This window comes from Salvia hispanica, chromosome 3, assembly GCF_023119035.1.
Source record: "Salvia hispanica cultivar TCC Black 2014 chromosome 3, UniMelb_Shisp_WGS_1.0, whole genome shotgun sequence".
In the NCBI taxonomy this organism is placed as follows: domain Eukaryota; kingdom Viridiplantae; phylum Streptophyta; class Magnoliopsida; order Lamiales; family Lamiaceae; genus Salvia; species Salvia hispanica.
Genome location: NC_062967.1, coordinates 552,189 through 571,829, shown reverse-complemented (window position 1 = coordinate 571,829; position 19,641 = coordinate 552,189). Strand labels below are relative to the sequence as shown.

At 37.9% G+C, this 19,641-nt stretch overlaps 5 protein-coding genes, 1 long non-coding RNA gene and 1 other non-coding gene across 9 annotated transcripts; 3 read left to right on the top strand and 4 right to left on the bottom strand.

Moving 5' to 3' along the window:
* Positions 1-528: 528 nt before the first annotated feature.
* On the top strand, positions 529-3,058 carry LOC125212419 (protein trichome birefringence-like 23). 3 transcript variants are annotated; one of them, XM_048112592.1, is made up of 3 exons: positions 529-577; positions 954-1,240; positions 2,158-3,058. In XM_048112592.1, the coding sequence occupies exons 1-3, from the start codon at positions 532-534 to the stop codon at positions 2,932-2,934; spliced, it is 1,110 nt and encodes a 369-aa protein (XP_047968549.1). In that variant the 5' UTR covers positions 529-531; the 3' UTR covers positions 2,935-3,058. The 3 variants fall into 3 exon arrangements, with proteins under 3 accessions (XP_047968549.1, XP_047968548.1, XP_047968547.1); XM_048112591.1 differs by lacking the exon at positions 529-577 and adding an exon at positions 690-874 and having other exon boundaries at positions 963-1,240; XM_048112590.1 differs by lacking the exon at positions 529-577 and adding an exon at positions 691-874.
* Positions 3,059-4,611: 1,553 nt separating this feature from the next.
* LOC125216267 lies at positions 4,612-5,362 on the top strand. Its single transcript, XM_048117936.1, has one exon. The coding sequence runs from the start codon at positions 4,755-4,757 to the stop codon at positions 5,145-5,147; it is 393 nt and encodes a 130-aa protein (XP_047973893.1). The 5' UTR covers positions 4,612-4,754; the 3' UTR covers positions 5,148-5,362.
* Positions 5,363-6,141: 779 nt separating this feature from the next.
* On the bottom strand, positions 6,142-6,223 carry TRNAS-GCU. Its single transcript has one exon. It is a non-coding gene; the product is annotated as a tRNA-Ser (tRNA).
* Positions 6,224-6,457: 234 nt separating this feature from the next.
* On the bottom strand, positions 6,458-8,649 carry LOC125216880 (probable GABA transporter 2). Its single transcript, XM_048118662.1, has 6 exons — positions 8,300-8,649; positions 7,824-7,921; positions 7,550-7,736; positions 7,353-7,483; positions 7,039-7,275; positions 6,458-6,966 (listed from the first exon to the last, which is right to left on the bottom strand). Exons 1-6 carry the CDS (start codon positions 8,568-8,570, stop codon positions 6,577-6,579), a joined length of 1,314 nt encoding a protein of 437 aa, XP_047974619.1. The 5' UTR covers positions 8,571-8,649; the 3' UTR covers positions 6,458-6,576.
* A 686-nt stretch (positions 8,650-9,335) lies between these two features.
* Positions 9,336-11,483, bottom strand: LOC125212620 (high mobility group B protein 6-like). Its single transcript, XM_048112832.1, has 8 exons — positions 11,099-11,483; positions 10,840-10,959; positions 10,485-10,759; positions 10,297-10,402; positions 10,138-10,203; positions 9,885-10,055; positions 9,627-9,806; positions 9,336-9,544 (listed from the first exon to the last, which is right to left on the bottom strand). Exons 1-8 carry the CDS (start codon positions 11,459-11,461, stop codon positions 9,425-9,427), a joined length of 1,401 nt encoding a protein of 466 aa, XP_047968789.1. The 5' UTR covers positions 11,462-11,483; the 3' UTR covers positions 9,336-9,424.
* Positions 11,484-13,348: 1,865 nt separating this feature from the next.
* On the top strand, positions 13,349-14,096 carry LOC125214296 (F-box/FBD/LRR-repeat protein At3g26920-like). Its single transcript, XM_048115252.1, has 2 exons — positions 13,349-13,949; positions 14,059-14,096. Exons 1-2 carry the CDS (start codon positions 13,349-13,351, stop codon positions 14,094-14,096), a joined length of 639 nt encoding a protein of 212 aa, XP_047971209.1.
* Positions 14,097-15,253: 1,157 nt separating this feature from the next.
* On the bottom strand, positions 15,254-16,983 carry LOC125216560. Its single transcript, XR_007175428.1, has 3 exons — positions 16,860-16,983; positions 16,253-16,740; positions 15,254-15,510 (listed from the first exon to the last, which is right to left on the bottom strand). It is a non-coding gene; the product is annotated as an uncharacterized LOC125216560 (long non-coding RNA).
* Positions 16,984-19,641: the final 2,658 nt, after the last annotated feature.

The following is a 19,641-nucleotide window of genomic DNA, read 5'->3' as shown; positions in this document are numbered from 1 at the left end:
TATGAAGTGTATGTGTACTATGTGTAGCTTAACTTTATAATTATTTAAAATCTAAAATATTTACTCACTACAAAAAAAAATGCAAAATATTGACGGAATTAGTGATTGGAGAATTTGGAGAAGTGTACTTTGGTTATAAAATTTGGAGAATTTGGGATTAAAATTATAAATTCAAATATTTAATATCATATCACACAACGGATTCAAATTGCATAGTCTAATTACATATCCATAGTTCCAATTTCATAGTGCCAAATGAATCCCATCTTCATATATTTTCTATTTTCTTATTCTTTTAATTTTTGTCAATTGTCATTTTCAATAGGTATGGAGTTTATCTATATTCAACTAGTCCCATACTAATTCTTTCCGGATTGATGAGTTTTATGGGCCACACATTTAGTATCATCGGATACTATATTATACTAGTATTTTCCATGAAAACACTATTCAATTATGACTCATTTGGAATATTTTCACCCCTTAAGTATGTCTGTCATAATTCTTGCTTGGCTTAGTTGGCTCAATTGAATGATTAATGGCATGGCCACATGTGGTACACGTCAACACAAACCCTGTAATAAGCTGGCTCGTTTGTCTCCTTTGTGGATGTCCAAAACTACACACCACACACACACACACACATATGACAATGTACATTCTTATATGTGTAAGTATGTAAATTAGCACCACCATCACTCAAAAAAAATGAAGAAAATGATAAACATGTACTACACAAATTCTGTTGCAAAGTTTGGTGTCCCAATTATTCTCTTTGCACTCACATTTATGCTTCTTCACCATAGATCCCCTCACTTCCACACACTCCCACAAAACACTCACAACACTTCTGTCCCCATCCAACAAAATCTAGGTCTTAATCTCATTTCCTTAATTTCTTCAAAAATTGTGTTTAATTTCTTCACTAATGTAGAATAATGACTTTATTGCAGTGGATGTAGAAAAATGCGATTTTTTTGTGGGAGATTGGGTGGCTTATGATGGAGAGCCTCTTTACAACAAGAGCTGCGGTTTCATCAATGGAAGCAACCAGAACTGTATGGAAAGCGGGCGACCCGATTCGGATTATCTTCACTGGAGGTGGAAGCCACGCGCCTGCCACTTGACCCGGTTCGACCCGCTCCGCTTTCTTGAGATTATGAGGAACAAAAGGTGGGCCTTTGTTGGAGATTCCATATCAAGGAACCATATCCAATCCCTCCTTTGCATGCTCTCAACGGTACATCTTCATCCTCATTTTTTGTTACTCCCTCCGTCTGAGTCACATTTTGCTATTTCAGTCTGTTCCACAGTAAGAATCACATTTCATTTTTACCTTAAATAAGAGTCACATTTTACTATTTTGGTATGTTCCAAAATAAGAGTCACATTTTACTTTTACCATAAATAATAAATAGGTCCACATTCCACTGCCTCACCTCACTCAATATTCTATAATAAAACCAATATAAAAAAGTGAACCTTATATTCCACTAGTTTCCTTCCTACTATTTTTCTTGTCTTAAAATTCGTGCCCACCCCATATATAACTCCTATTATGATTTAGGATTTTGTTAATGTAGGTAGTGGTTTATTTAGGATTTTCTATTTTGGGTGAGATTAGCTCGTACAACAAATTAATTCAGTAAAAAGAATAAAAGCAATACTAAAACATTACAATTTACAAACTAAGGATATTTTCTTCCTCGTAGACACCAAATGTTGATCAACAATAACATACTTTATTCATCGTGAACAACAAATACTACAACCATCATAAAGATCTAATCCAATAAAAATATTGTACGTTCAATTTCCTTAGCTTGGTCACCAAAACAATCCTAGCATTATTAAACAAACACAACAAACGTATATATAAAAGTTTCACGATTCTCAAATCATCAATTAAGTCATTCTTGCTAACTTTATCCTTCTATAATCTTGTTATGAAGAATTCTAATACAAATCCATGGGTTCCATCCTTGTTAGTTTAAGTTTTTTCTTGATATCAATGTTGGACAGTTATATGTTATTTTTTTAGTTTCAATTATAACAAATTCTCTTGGGAATATTTTGATCGTCTTCCTGCATCCGTGCCTATTTTTCCTCATCTTGGGATTATTTTCCACGTTAAATCTTGGTGTCGGTTTATTTCAGGTCGAACATGCTACTCTGATCTACCATGACGAGAGCTCCCAATCTCAGACATGGCTCTTCCCTTCCTACAACCTTACAACCTCGGTTATTTGGTCTCCATTTCTAGCAAAAGCCAACATACCTCAAAATATATACGACGCTTCTCCATCTGAAGTGGATGTGCATTTAGACACACTCGATCCTAGCTGGACCGATCATTTCAAGACGTGGGATTACACGATTTTTTCGGCTGGGAAATGGTATAGTAGAAGCTCAATCTACTATCAAAACGACACCGTATTGGGGTGCCATTACTGTCCCAAGAGGAACCTGACCGACATCGGGTTTGACTCTGCCTATCGCAGAGTCATTAGGGGCGTGCTCGACTACATTGTCGAGTCCAACCACACGGGCACGGTGTTTTACAGGACTACTAGCCCGAGCCACTTTGAGGGGGCAGAGTGGTACGATGGTGGAGTGTGTGAGAGGAAAGGACCGGTCAAGGAGGGCGAGTTCGGGCTAAGCTGGTTGGACAAGATTCTTCGGGATATAGAGATTGAGGAGTTTGGAAGAGCATATGTCGTGGCTCGAGAAAAGGGGGTGAAACTTAGGGTTTTGGATGTGAATCCGATGTCGTTGTTGAGGCCGGATGGGCACCCGGGGGCGTTTAGGGTTTCTCGATCGTCGGCCGGTGAGGGTAAGGATGCAAAGGTTGTTAGTGATTGCTTGCATTGGTGCTTGCCTGGCCCTATTGATTCTTGGAATGATGTTTTGATGGAGATGGTTGTGAATGGTTGAGACTGTAGCATGAGTGTGTTATGTTTTTTGACCAAAAGTTTTGAATTTAAGATCATCTACTTATTTAATTATGTGACATTGTATAAATTGATATACTGATAGGGTTCAAGATTTCCAAAGACTATGGTACTAAGTCTAATTTCTTGACTACATGTCTACATCACATCAAATTTGTACACGAAAAATCACGGATTTTTCTACTACTACTTAATTATAGTTATCTAAATAAATTGCAAACCATTCAACACGTTGTTTAGTGCGCATGAAAAAACTGCATGACACAATTTAAATACGTATCTCTCTTTGAACAAACTGCGATTTTCTGTATAATAAAATAGTTTATATAATTAATCTGATTTTCTCAATATTAATTGCCTCCATATTGTAGATCTTATCCTCCACTTTGACATCTGGGTTTCTGTCCCAACCAATTCAATATTATTAAATAACAAAATAATAAAATAATTTGACTCTACAATGTCCATACTTATTATTAATGGTATGTGTATGCATCTCCCTATCTATCTTCGGTTCGGTCAAACCAAGATCTTTAATAATAGTTCCATTAATTGCGTAAATAGTCTTTCATAATTATATAAATACAGTACGATTTCTTGTCATTTATAATACAACACTCAACATATATCATTTCCACTTTTTTATTATTGTTTCTTTGCTTCGAAGAAAGAACAAAAAAAGAAGGAAAACAACAATAGAAAGAAAAGATCAACTTAAGAAAGAGGTTATTTCTTAGTAATCTTTTCTGAAAAGATATAATCATATGAAACCATCGTCGATCCATCGTCACTCATCAACCATAAATATTGCAATTTTTATCGCTTATTATTTGAATTTAATGATTTAATTATCAAAATCACAAATTTATGCGTGGTAAACGAAAATACTTAAAAAATTCAGCTATATTTAAACAACTTCGTAAATACGTACACCTATTATGTCACCTCTTTGATAGGGGTGGGAATTCGGTCGGTTCAGTTCCGACCGAACTGATTAGTTGGTTAACCGACTCCCATTTTTTCTGAAATTCAGAACCGAAACCGAACCTTTTGTCGGTTCGGTTCCTCGAGGAACCAATCGGTTCGGTATTCAGTTCCACAGAAGGAACCAAACTCAAGTGCAATATAATACATTAAGTAATAAGTCATAAAATCAAAGGACAAAAACCATGATTCTATTCCATCATAAAAAACCAAAATTCCAACAAAGTCTGCAAAACTAAGTCCAAAGCCAATATAAACCAACATCATTCATCAAATTAATTTTTACTTTTGTAAAACCAAAATAATAAAATTAAAAAAATATATAAAAATTAAATATTTAGAAATAACGGTTATTCGGTTCTAACCTTTCGGTTCTCGGTTAGAATCGGAATCGAGATTAACTTAAACTTAATAATCAGAACCGAACCTTAACCTTATTTTTTCTGTCCGAAAACCGAAAAAATAAGGTTCGGTTCTCGGTATGTTTAACCGAGAACCGAGAACCGTTTCCCCTGCCCTACTCTTTAATATATGAACACTTGTACATGTCATCATATAATAATGGGGGAAAATGTCAAAAATATTATAATTAGCAATTTTTACAATTATATGTTAAACAAAAAAAATTTCTTGCAATTTGCCTTATAATTAATTTTATTTCCTTGTAAAAAGTCCTTCATTTCCGCATCCCGCGTTTAAACATACACATAAGCTCATACATATAAATAGATTTAAGCTATAGAGAAGAAAGAGTGAAGAAAAATCCACCATCGCAAAATCCCCAATTCTAATCAGATCTCTCCGCTCAAAATCGATCAAATGGAGAAGAAGAAATCCAGTGAATCGAGCAATCGCATGGTTTGGGACTGCGGAAGCTCGCTCTACGACTCGTTCGAGTTGAAATCGCTCCAAAAGGAGCTCGATTCCGCCCTAGTCGCCAGAACCCTCTCGATGCCCCATTTATCCGATCGCCGCGCTCCGCCGCCGCCGGAGAGCAGGAAGCAGCCGTCGAAGATTTCTCGCTCTTTTCAGAAGCTGATCCGAGCGGTTTTCAGGCCAAAAGGCGCCAAAAAATCGAGCTGCGATGAGAAATCGGGAAACGGATTTTATGTGGTTTATGATCGAGCTCCGAAAATGGCGGAAATTCCGGAATATGAGGAGCTGTCGCCGAGATTGAGAAGGTCGGCTTCTCTAGGAGTTATTTGCTCTTGATTCGTGGAGAATTCAACTCTCTCTCTGTAGATTTTCGATCCTCAATAGTTTTTGCTTTGAATATTAGGATTTGGAAGAATACAAAAAGGTGATGATGTGTAGATTTGTAGGAATATGCTTTGTCCATATTGTTCATCAGAATATTTCTTTGGTTGGTGTATTTTTAGCTAATAAAGTTGTTTCAATTCCAAAATTAAAACACACGTTCCATTCAACTTGAAATCTTTCATCATGTTTTATATATTTTCAGAAGTTATCTATTAGTAGAGGTGCCCACGGTTCAGGAACCGGCGCTTACGGTTCAGAACCAGAACCGAACCGTGAGGGGGTTTCGCGGTTACGGTTTCGGTTCCGAACCGGCAGTTTTCCGGCAGTTTTTCACGGTTCCGAACAACCAGTTTATTTGCCGTTCCGGCTTGATTTCACGGTTTTCCGGCGGTTTTTCGCGATTCCGGTACGGTTTCGGTTCGAAAATTTTTGAACGTGAACCGAACCACGGTTCAAAAATCGACGGTTTCGATTTGGGTAAATTCTTACGGTTTCGGTTCGGAACCGTAACCGGCGATTACGGTTTCGGTTTTAACCGCCGGTTCGGTAAACCTTGGGCAGGTCTTTCTATTAGTACTACTACTAATCTAATATGGCATGCTTAATTGAGAATTATACGTTTATAATTAAATGATCGACTTATTAACAAAACAAACTTAAGAAGATCATCAACACTTCAATAACTAAAGCATCTAAATATATACTCAGAAAAAAACATACAATATTTTTTTGTTGTTTTAGTGACATTAAGTACTGAAGTGAAGTTCATTTCTATTATGAATGTTTATGATCCAATCTCCACTATTTTGTAATAATAAAAAGATGATTATATATTTTATATCGACTGAGAGACAAGTTTAAATTAAAAATTCCTACGAGAGATTCTAAAAATAAAATACTCCTTGAAGAAAAAAATTATGATTATTAAAAGTTTGAAAATAAATTTCGTCGCCTGAGAGATTCGAACTCTCGCGGGGAGACCCCATGTACTTAGCAGGCACACGCCTTAACCACTCGGCCAAAGCGACGCTTGTTGATTAACGCTTAATTAAATTTACAAATATTATTACTGTTATTTTCGATTAAATCGTGTCAAATTATATTTGGTTTGGTTACCATTCCGGATTTAGGATGGTTTGTTAATTGGTTAACCAACGTAAATGGATCGATTATAACCAAAGCAACTGATTAATCACCACTAGACATAAATGTAGTCATGGTTGATTGCATAGTCAATAATTCTTTCGTCGTTTACTAAAGAATACTGTGTGCTTGTCGCTGTGGTTGTTGATTATATGACAACATCTTACAAACTCAATAACAATACAAATTATAGTACCATAAATGAGAAAGGTGGATCTCTAAGCTATACTCCATCAATTCAATCAACAACATCACTGCTAAAAAGCTTGAACTCAGCAGCATCTCCAACCAGCTTCCTCACAGAGGAGAATGCCCCCACAATCCCCACACATGTGAACACAACAATGATGGAGTTGTTGATCCAATACGCGGCCGATGATCTCGTCGGCTTGTGACTCCGGTTGTAGAGGAGCATCGGGAGCACGAAGTCCAAAGGGATGAACCCAATGGCTCCAACCACACCGTTTATGTCTCCGAAGAAAGGCAGCATCGCAGCAAAGAAGCCACACACGATAACGTATAGAGACCGAAGAATGATCCTCGGGATCAAGTTCCTTGTAGAGAACACGCCCTTGCTCACATCGGCCGACTTCTTCTCCATTATCTCGTACGCAACTTGGGAATACACCTGAAACATTGCACACTTCATGTAAATAAGGCAATGTGGATACTTAGTAGTAGTTGGTTAATTAGTACTAACCAAGCCGATGGCCAAAAGCTGAAGGAGCACGAATACAATGGCGAGCCCTAGCACCCAGACGGGGGCTAGAGAAGGGCCCTCATCCGGCATGAGGCTTTTGAGGATGTTCGCGTTGGATTTGTTGCCAAACACCCAATATCCGGAGACTGCAGCAGAGTAGAAAGTCAGGAAAATCACAATGTAGCACATGATTAGGCCTTTTAGCATCTTCCCGGTTGCTGGTGGAGCCAGTGTCGCCTGCATTCCTCGTTGAAGACGAACAATTACACATAAACACCATCATTTCCACATCATTACAAACAAGAAATTCCCACCTGAATCTCAGGTAGTATGCCATTCCCATAGATGGCTGCGATTATGGATATGGAAGTGAACGCGCTGAAGATTCTAGAAGCCTCGGAAGGCTCTAAAGAGTAGTCCCTCGGTGGCGCCTCTTTGGAGGCGGCTGCAAACAGAAAACAGGGCTAACACGATAGGATATCGAAGAAGCTGACGAAACTAGGTTAGTTACCGGCATTGATGCAAGCTCCGACTACAAGGAAAGTGTAGCCTATGCTGAGAAGCAGCGACACGAGGTTAACGTGCCTGAGCGAATGGAAGCTCGGGAACTGGGAGAGAAGGATCATGACTAGTGTCACCATTGCTATGAAGTGGTAGAGCTTCAGTGATCCATTCGGAGAGAGGCTCGAATACATGATCTACAAAGAATCAATGCAACAATACTTTTTTAAAAAGTGGTGTAACATCTTCATCTTTGTCAAGATAGTTAGCAATTAGCATCATACCTGAAGGCATTCCCCGGCTAGGAGAATAGCTCCGATGCTGATGCCGGTGTTGATTGCTGTCTGAATGAACACCACAAAATAAAACATCCATCCTGAACCTACAACAGCTCAAATGATCATCTACGTGTTTACTTTTCATGATTGATACGATATACGATACAATATTTCTCGAATATTACATATTCTACCTTTATCTATGTTAATACTAAAACATCAAACTTTAAAACCAGAGTTATTCATTATACCAACCTAACAACATTATTCACAACAATAATTTCATATTTTTATAATAATTGTTGTTTTCATTTTCAACAACAATAAGTAGTACTACCATTTACAATAATTTAGATGGATTTGATTGCAACAATAAAAGATATCCTTGTTCATAATTAAGACTAGAAATAATAAACCATAAACATTTCCATTGATATTATTCTAAAAAACATAAAAATGAGTGAAAAAGGTAAATAGTTTACCTAAGACGTCGGCAGCGAGTTCGCGGAAGCGGATGTGGCGACGGCCGGACTTCTCGCAGTGGTCGAGGACCAACGACATGAGAAAGTAGGCGTAGAAGGTGACTATTCCCATGGAGGTGAGGCAGAGGAGCCCGAGGGCCCACCCGAGCCCCCGGAAAGCGTAGGGCAGCGTGAGTATGGTGGGGCCCACGATGGCGGTGGTGAGGTGGAAGGCCGCGTGCCACCACTTCCCCTTCGATTGCAGCACGAAGGCGGCTCCGGCATCGGCCATGGGAAAGGGAGAGTGTGAAGGGATCAAGAATGATACGTGTGGGAAATGTGAACTTATTTTTGCTTACATTATAACTATGTTAGTTTTGATTTGATGATGTTTCAGGTAATTCATTAGTGTTGATTGCACGACTACACCATTGCTTTATTTATTAATGTAGCTTTTGCTTCCCATCCATAATTTTTTGTGTTTGGTCCTATTTAGAAATGTGTATTTTATTAATTGGTTTTTCGTGTAATTTTTGAAATTCGGTTGATTTGTTATCTATCTAATCTCATATTTTTTGGCAAAAGATAAAAGTCAAAAAGTTTCATTTAATTGGGAAAATAGAAGTTCAAAGTCCCAAAGGCATCATTAATTGTCCAGATCCTATCCGTTATCAAGTAACGCTCGATTATTTAAATTGATGACTGACAACTATATTAATAACTCATGTTACAAAGATCTTTATTGTTGATATTTATAACATAAGTTGTTGGTATAATTGTTAGATATCAAAATTAAAGATTTCATAATGAATGTACCCAAATTTCTAAAAAAAATGGATAGATTTAATTTGAAGATTGAAAGATATAAGAATTTTGGTAACTATAACAAAGATGTGCTTTTAAATGTCATAGTCAGATTTAAAGGTTGAATGATATTGTCCTACATTTTTTTTGTTTTTAAAGATAATTGAGCCAACATTAGACAAAAAATGAACCAACAAATAGACAAAATTTGAACCAACAAAACCAACATTTGCCATCCAAAATAAAATGAGAATTCTCAATGAAAACAAAAGCATCATAGTCAGAGATGTTCAACATAATCCAAGTTGAACATCATTCATAAACATCAGTCTTGACGTTTTCCTAATTATCTTCGTTTTTTTCTGCCAAATTATTGTTGTATGCTTCCAATTCTTTCTTATATGCCTCCATTGCCTCCGCAGCTTTCTCATTCCAAACCTGCTTCTCTTCCTCGCTTAATTCCTACACAAATCAAGAATCGAAGTTATTGTAACTAAATCAAACCTTCCTCATCTGCACAAATCAAGACTCGAAGTTGTAATACCTTCCACTTGAGCGAAATGAGCGCAGTGATAGTAGAATTGTTGGTCCCGGGACGCTCTTCCGCCAAACTCTTCCTCGTCTCCTTGCTGAAGAGAAGGTAGGACGAGGCAGGGCGCTTTGGCTTGTTCGGATCAACAGTCTTCTCCTCGCTCTTCTTCTTCTGGCGACTCACTTTCTCTTTCTGCATACCAATTGCAAGAATCAATATACAATAAACATTTGAAGTGATTAATCAGAGTGGCCTCCAATCAAGCAATACCTTGATCAAAGTTTCAGTTTTCTCTTTCTTTTTGAGCAGTTGCATAGCTTCTTGCTTCTGGAGTTTCATGAACTCTTCCCCATCTTTCTTGAGGTTAGCAGCTTCTTCTTCCTTCTTCTGTTTGTAAGCTTCCATCTCTTCCGCATATTGTTCCTTGTTTTGCAATGCTATCTGGAAAAACCATCACGCAAAAAACAACAATTCAGAAACACATTCATCATACAAATGAAGTAACACAGAGCCAAAAACTGACCTCTTCATAGGGGGCTTTCTGTACATCGGTCATGTTCTTCCACTCCTCACCTGTGATCTTTGCAACCTTCAATATGAAACCAATATTCCAGTTCAGTTCAGCCCTAGTCACATTCAAGAACCCTAAGATTTTAAAATTATTAGCCCTAAATATGTATACCTCCAAGACAGTCTTGTTTTCTGCAAGCAGAGCTGCTCTGCGCTCATTCGAGAAGATGAAGTAGGCCGACATCGGATGCTTCGGCTTCAAAGGATCTTTCTCCTTCCTGTCACAACACAACAACGACATCAGCAAACGAATTTCTACTGCTTATGCAAAAGCCAACTGAAAATTAGAGTGATTTTTACTTTGTTTTCTTGTTGTTCTCTTTCTCTGCCTCCTGCTTGAACTGCAGGTACTGTTCGAGCAGCTCCATTGCAGTCTTGTGCTTCTGCTCTTCTTCGAGAAGCTTCATCGCATCGAGCTCACGCTTCTCGCTCCCTGCAATCTTCAAATAGGCCTCCTTCTCAGCTTGGTACCTCTCTTCATAAGGCTTCTTCTCTTCCGCGGAGACAAATTTCCATTTCGCACCCAGCAGATTCGACATGGCCTTGAAATCAGCATCTGGATTAGCTTCCTTCACCTATTAACACCAGAAGATGAGTCTAACGAGTTTCCAGATTCAAAGTAATAGATGAAATGGCGCAATTGAATGAATCACACCTCATTCCACTGGTCTTTGCACCACAGCACGTAAGGAGGAGACGGCTTCTTCTTCCCGCCCTTCTTTTTCTCCTTCTTCTCTTGCTCTAGGTCTTTGATTCCGAGCCCTAGAGGGAATGTCTGTGAAACCCCCAATTATTTTCAGAGAGAGAGAGAGGTAGATGAAAATTGAAATGCAATTGAGCAATTGTGCAATTGAGATGAAACGCAATTGTGCAATTGAGCTATTGCGAAAGCAATTAATCGAATTAGGGCTAACCACTGTAGGCTTGAACTCCTTGATCTTCTGCAATTTCCTGAGCTCAATTTTGAGCTTCTCCTGCTCGCGATCTCGAGTCTCGAGCTGTTCCTCCTTGGCCTTCAACATCTCCTCGGTCTGCTCCTTCTCGATCTTCAATTTCTCGAGCTGCTCCTGCATTTCCTGCAGCTGCTTCTCGAAATAAGACGCATTGGAAGGCTGTTGCTTCCCCTTCGCGGCGACGGGAGAGTGCTCCGGAACCTCCCCCGCGGCGATGTTTGCCTCATTTGACGAGACAGCCTTGGGCTTCAACGCTTTTTTGGTTCTCCCCTTCTTCGTGGGCGCAGGCTCAGCAAATGTAGGGTTTTCTGCTACGGCGGCCATTGGAATCGAGAGAAAGGGGAATAGTTGTGATAAAATTAAGAAGAAAGGGGAGTGGTTTTATAAGGGTGTTCTAACGGTCGGCTATTTCAAAATTTGATTGATCTTATTTTGATTTAATGGGAGATTTCAAATTATGGTGAGGATCGGAGAGGATCACCTGCAGCAAACCTTAATCTATCTCCTATAGATACACACATACATAATAAATGATGGTGGGTCCATCACTCATGTATATGTGTCTGTGTTAAGAGATGAATTAAGATTTATCGTAGGTGATTCTTACCGTTATAGGTCGGGCGACAAAAATCCATTAATTTCATGGTTCATGGAAAATTGTCTCCTATTTCATATCGTCTTGAAAATATTTTCTTAAATCATTTACAAGGTTAATTAAAATAAAGTTTAATTATGGAAAAACCATGAATTTAGTAAAAGTTTGATTTGCCAATTTTGTTTCATAATTTTAGAAAAAAAAAATATATATAGTAATTGGCACTATGAAGCTTGAGCAAACAAGAACAGAGATAAAGTGGATTTTTCTTAGTGTATTCGATGTATAAAACAAGCCCTAACAAAAAAAAAATACTCCTATCATATCATAAAATTTCATTTACTATACTACAAATAACTATTGATAATTTGTACCATAATAGAACTTGCAAGACAAAATATACAATCAGTACAACAAGATCAAAGACGAGTCTAATTATGTTATGTAGTAATTCATTCGAACTGATATCATTTCAATCAAGAAACTTCTAAATATGAGGCTTTTAATAGGTAGATGAAGCCAAATCTAAAGCAAAGGTATGTTTGTTATTTTATGTAAATCATATATACTGATGATCATTTTAATCAAGAAAATTGCTAAATACTATGATTTTAATAGGTGGAGGAAGCCAAATCTAACGCAAAGGTATGTTTATGTTATGTAAATCATGGAGTATATACTGATGATCATTTTAATCAAGAAAATTACTAAATATTGGAGGAAGTTAAATCTAATGCAAAGGTATGTTATGTAATGTACCAGTTGATAAAAAGAATTGATGATCATTACAATTATGAAACTTATTTGAATGTGATGGTTTTAATAGGTGAAGGAAGTTAAGAAGATGGAACTGTTGTGGGACGAAGGCCGAAAGAGAGAGCGGAAAGTACCAAATCATTTGAAAGATTTCAAACTTGGCTAAAGATAGTTAGCTTTATGTGATTTCAAACTTGTTTTCTTGTTTAATCAATGTTAGTACGTCTTAGTTTCTAGAAGGTTGTGGTCTAATATTTCAACAATTTAGTAGTATGAGATGAGCATGCATTTTGTATAAGTTTGTGAAGTTGATCAAAGTACATTTGATGAAGTTAGAGGTAATGTAGGATTTGTTTTCTTTAATCTCAAGTTGATACTCCATATTGAAAGACGTAAATTTAACTCTCCAAATTTATATTGGATTCCTAAATTTATATTGGATTCCTAAATTATAATAATACTAAAAAGAATGAGATATTTATGAGATCTAATAACTGCCATATATAATTATCAATTAATTATGTAATCCCGTAATTATGGAATGAAATATTCCCATAATTATGTTATCAATTGATTATGAGATTTGTAACAACAAAACAAAATATAAATTGACATAACTATTGTTTTAATCCCATTATAATTATAATTTTCCTAAACTGTCGGATCGCCTCTCCATCTTCAGAGCCGTTTAACCGCGCCGCCTCTCCATCCCACGACGGTCCGCCTAAGGTTCATGCATCCTTATCATATTTTACTTTGGATTGTGGATTGATATTAAATTTTTGTTACAAAACAATCAATCGAAATAAATTATTTTTCTAAATTAAGTTGATTCTTTCTTACAGAAAATTAATTAAACAATGGAGGAGAAGAGAGACCGGATGAGCCAACTCCCTGACGATATTCTTCTACTCATCCTCGGCAAAATGGACACATTTGAAGTCGCTAAAACTACGATTCTCTCCCGTAGATGGAAACACCTATGGCGTCTCGTCCCCAGCCTCCGCTTCCACCTGAGCTGCACCGGCCACTACGTCTTCGACTTGGAAGATTTAACTATCCGCTTCTCTCATATGGTCTCCCGCTGCCTCTCTCACCGTGACTCCGCAGCCGCTGTCCTCGACTTCCACCTCTCACTCGACGTCCCTAGTTACTGTAATGTTGACGACGAATTCTTGGACGAAATTGTGGAGGAATGCGTGCTCTACGCCATCAATCACGATGTTCAATCCGTCCGCGTCCACACCAATGGCTCACTAACGCTTCCTAAAGCGTTTATATCCTGCAAGACGCTGCGGGAGCTCGACCTCCGGCAGTCGTACATGGTTTCCGTACCGGGTCGCTTATCTTTACCTAATTTGAAAACCCTTTATCTTGAAACTGAATTGTGCTTCCGCGGTAATGACAACAAAATGGAGCCTTTTTCCGGCCTTCCAGAGCTGGAGAAGCTTACTCTCATCGGTTCTTTTATTTATGGCCTTATTATAAAGGCACCAAAGCTTAGAGTTCTTGAAATCACCTCTCCTTCGGTAGTGAAAGAGATTTACACTCCCTTGCTTACCTCTTTTAGATACGAGTCTGATAGGGCTTGGGAGTGTGCAACCGTGAATCTCCCCATGTTGGACCAAGTCTATTTAGACATTCATGAGACTAGACCAGGCTACAATCATCAGAATCGCATTCATTTTGTTAGGATGCTTCACCAATTTGAAAGTGCCACCACAGTTTCACTGACTTTGGACACTCTAAGGGTACCTTTCTCTCTCTCTCTCCTCATACTAATGTATGCATATATGTACTTTATTGTAATGGTTGTTTGATACTGATAGGTTCTTGAATTCAATGGTGGTCCCTTTGAGCAAACTCCTCCTCCACCATTTCCCAACATGAAATGTCTCAAGTTGATAGAAGGACGTCAAGGAATTCGCACAGTATTCCAAGGAGTAATGAACTATTTGATGGGGACTTTGTATAGTGAGGTGGAGTTTCCTCCTAATGTGATTGTTGTTGAACAAATTTTTGACATAGACAATTATGAAGACTATGTCGAGTCAGATTCTAATTATACTGACAGCGATTAAGACATTGAATTACAACTATTTTCACTTGTTTTAGTTATATTGTTGTGTGCTTTGGATATTGTTCTTCGAAGCTTCGGATATCGCTCTATTTTCATTATTATGGAAGTTTTAATGGAATCTTGTGATGTTGAACTTTGTTTCTAATCTGGTTGGATGCTTCGCACAATTGTTAGTTGTGAGAATCACTTAGATCTAGTTAGACATGCCCACGGTTCGTAAACCGGCGGTTCCGGTTTCAGGAAATGTGGAACCGGAACTGAACCGTGAGGCTATTTCACGGTTCCAGTTTGGAACCGCCGGTTTTCTGGCGATTTTTTTACAGTTTTTCACGGTTCCGAACCGCCGGTTTCCGGCGGTTTTTCGCTGTTCTGGCTTGGTTTCACGGTTTTCCGACGGTTTTTCACGGTTCCACTTTGGAACCGTCCGGAACCGACGGTTCTGGCACGGTTTCGGTTCGTAAAATTTGAAACCGGAATCGGCCCACGGTTAAAAAATATGGCGGTTCCGGTACAAGAAAAAAGTTACGGTTCCGGTTCCGTTCGGAACCGGCGGTTACGGTTCCGCGGTTAACTGCCGGAACCGAAAACCTTGGGCATCTCTAGATCTAGTTTTACTTCTTGTTGAAGGCATAATTGTGGTTCATTTATGTAAGATTCATAATGATTCAAACAAACTTTAAAAATACTGGAGTATTATTTTATTTTGTGACAATGAAGCATAAAAAAATACAGCATGGCATACTGGAGTTGCTATACATACAATAAGTAGAGTAGTAGTAGTAGTTCTAAACTGTTAAAGATGCTCAAATTTGAGGAGCTCGGGTTATGATTATCCGCTTCCTGCTCTCGAATTCATCTTTCAAATCGAGAGTGCAGTTGCCATGGTCCTGCTGTCAGGACAATGAAGTGGCCGTTTTTCACATCTCCGAGAGGAACCTTGACCTAAAAGATAAAACGCTTCTTAGTTGAAAAGGACAAAATTCATAATGATGAGATTCTCAACACGAAGCATATTTAGGAGTTTAGAACTCATATTAAATAGTAAGTACATCAGATTTATGAGTACACAGCCAGCATTTAATGGGATTTTTCTCTTCTCAGTGAATTCCGGTATAATCATGAATGGGAACATCTTAAATTTAGATATATAGATAATAGAGTACACACTCAAAATCCAGCATAAGTTGTGTGGATTCATTAACCAAAGACATTGAGATCATGTGAGACACGGCATGTGATAAAATGTAGCAATCTGAGTAAAAAATGAGTTACACCGTTTTTATTCAATGATTATTTCGTTAAATGGCCTTTTTCATCTACTGTCAAACAAGAAGGAAAAACTAATACAAGACTCTGCGAGTGAAAAGCCATCAATTGCTCAGTCTCGATTGAATAGTCCTTTGATCTCAATGATAAAACTCTCTAGCCAAACACATGCGCAATTAATTAGTATTTGAACATTGGTAATGATGCCCCCTAACTAATATGCATTGTAGTAAACAAGAGAAGTAGAGAGCACTTGAAATAGTAACTAAATAAATTTGATGAGAGGAAGAAAGTAGTTTGCAAATTAAAGTAAAAGCTGCAGACAATATGATATGAGAATTGATGAAACATTAGTAACATTACCTTTATTCTTTATATGATATGGGAATTGATGAAATAATAACACTGATTCACATACCTCAGCATCTTTGTTCTCTTGCAGCTCAATCTGTTTCCTTTCTAGCTGAACTGAGTCAGAGGCTTGAAACTTTGCTTGTTGATATCATTAGAACAATTGGAGAACAAGCAAGTATATTGTAAGAAGTAAAGATCACATGTCCCCCAATTCTTGTCACAACACTAAGTACTGCATACATCTTTATTCGGAATTCAAACAGCTTAACCATAACAGATACAACAATCCAATGAAGAGAAATAAACAAAAAGTAACCTCATAATGTGAAAGCAAATCATATACCATTCCCAGGAACTCTCAGGCAAGCAACCAATGTCTTATCATCATCCATACAATGATTCGACGAGGAATCACATTCTTCTCTTACCGGTAGCAATCTCCCTTCTTTAGATTCCATTTTCAACTCCGAACTAGACCCCTCATTCTTCTCTTATCGTGCATCCCTCTTATCTCCGCCTTTCCCCTTTTTCTGGTCCTTCTCCAACTTCCTCCTAAATTGCTCATGCCATATTTCAGTAAATCATATTGGTAATCTTTTGCATAAATTACTAGTACTACTTAATAAGAAGAAATAAATACACTAAATTCAGGAGCTATCATCGTTGATTACCTCCGAATCTGCAGCTACACCACAAGAAATTACTGAGGCAACAAGCAAAATCACCAGAAGCGTATACTCTATCTTCATCCCCAGATGACTAACGGTTTTCAACAATCTGACTAATTCAAAATTGGTCAACCTACGCGTGGCATCTACGGTCTCAGTAATTAACTCCGGGATAATTTTAATGAGGAATCTGTGGGTGGTCTCACGATCACTATAATTCTTACTAACTTCCTTATCCGTGGACCCCATATGCTGCATACAATTCCTCCAGAATCTTAGCTTGTTCAACCCATTACATGTAATATCATTCAAGACAGCATTCATGTTCGCATTTTGCTTTTCCTCCACCCGTACATGCCAATCTACATTCTTAAAAGCACCGGCAACAATTGATCTGGCAAATGTAGTATCGTCTCTAAATAATATCCAAAATACCGCGTACAACAACTTTATCGTCTGTTCTTCATCCCAGAATATCACCGGATTGAGATCCCATTGCTTCCGCAAGCGACTATAGTGATAATTCCAATCCTTTAGCTGCTTTAGACACAACGAATCTATGTAGGGTGGGATAAAAGGTTCACAAGTTGTTTCCGAGAACGGAAACTTTATGACACGGTCAATTAAGGATATGAGTTGTTTGACGTCTGCTCTCTGTAGCTCTTCTAGTTCCTTAGGAGATCGATCTTTAGTGTTTGAAATGTGGCCCTTCGGAGGTTGGTTTTTCTTGACGCTGATCACAATTCCGTACTTAAGATTTCCATGATACTTACCAGCGGAATGAAGCGCCCTAATGCCATCAACAACCGGTCCAAAAATACTACAAAAGTCCGAGGAAATGCGATTCCACCACGTCTCGCGATTTTTTATAAACTCCCGAGCACAAAGATGCCGAAGCTCTGTATCAGCATCAATTTGGGTTGTTAACTGCTTACACAACCAGTGATCCAACGTGAAACTGACGTCTTCCACCAACAAACTAGATGTAGACTTGCTGAATAACCTCATGTTGACCGTGTTTGAGTTCTTAATACCGGCCAATCCCTTCTGATGATTGTAGTCTTTCTCCATTATAGGGAGACAAGTCAGTTTCCCTTGAATTCCCAAGCAATTATCCACCATGTCTACTTTGTTAAACGAGCTGGCCTTCTTGATGTGTTGTACATTGTATTTCACTTCTTGCTTCTGTTCCCCTACTTTCACGCGTTTGGTTGGTGGCTCCTCTTCCATTCTTCTTCAATGCCTTTAGACAAAAAAAGTTATAGTCTGTTAGATCATAACAATTCTAACATAGTGTAATATTATTTGCATGGATGAAAGTGGACTCACAGGATAGTATGATTATTGGGCTGCAGAAAGTGGGCTTTGAGGATAGTTATGTTTTCCATTTTTTGGTAATATTATTGGGCTGCAGAAAGTGAGTTTTCAGGATAGTTTTGTTTTCATCTTCAAAATAATTAATTAGGGCCTGTCCTTCATCTTCTTCCTACCGTAATTTCTGGTTCGGGGAGGATCAAAAACATTTGCTAAAATTAAAAAATACATTAAATTGACACGTGGACATTTTAGAAATAAAAAATACATTAAATTCTCTTTGGAATCTTCCCCACCTCGCTGTAAATTCATCTTTCATGAAACTTGCAACATCTTTCTCGCAACTCGGATTTATTAAGCCCCAGATTCTCTATACAACAACTAAATAAACTACACATTTTCAAGAAGAAGAGACAAAATTAAGGCGCACCTTATTCTTGGATGTTTTCTTGGATGGATAGAAGATGATCGGCGTGTCGGGGCTGCCGGTGGTGAGTGCGGCGCACCTTATTCTTGGATGTTTTCTTTGGAGGGACAGAAGATGATCGGCGTGTCGGGGCTGCCGGTGGTGCGTGCGGCGCTGCTATCTTCTCAACTTTGATTGGGGTCTTTCTTGGATGTTTTCTTGGAGGGATGAAGATGATCGGCGTGTCGGGGCTGCCGGCTGGGAAATAAATCACAGGTAAGAATATTCCCATAAAACAATTAATCTGGTTGAGTTAGATTCTTACCACTGAAGAGAAAGAACTGATCAAGTTACGCAAGTGATCACCCTAATTGTAAAGTCAATTTCCACAAATATATGTACATTGCTTTTTATTTCTCTTCTATATATTCATGCACTTCACTTTCGACTTAATTTCTTCTCGATGTTAAAAATAGCTAAAAATTCCATATACTAGGTCATGTTTGGAAGCATGTTTTACTGTTTTTATTTAATGTTTAATTCTAATAATCAAATCATGCAGCAGAGTTTTGATCTTTTTGGGTTGAGATTATTATTATTTGCACTAGAGAATTTGAGATTTTCTTGTGTCTATGCAATTGGCCACATCAATGCATGTGTGAATTGTGATGCATGATTAACCTGCATTTTGTAAGCTAATATCATTTCAACTCATCTTCGATCCATTTACATTTGGTGAAGATGATTTTCAAATTTAATTAGCATGAATTTTGGGTAAACTTGATACTCATCTCAATATCTAATTAATTGTCTTAATATCTCAATATCTTAGGAGAGACTCGGAGTGCAGCTAACTAAACACCAAATTAAATCGATCGGAATAACACTTGTACATCATTTATACTCCCTCCGTCCCATAAAAAATATGTGACAATAGATATGTCAAGGGAATTAAGACAAAATGAAAGTAAGCGAGAGGAGGAGAAGACGAGTAGTTAAAATAGTGTTAGTGGATAGTGAGACTCACATTTTTAGTAGTGGATAATTATGGTGTAAGGTGTAAAT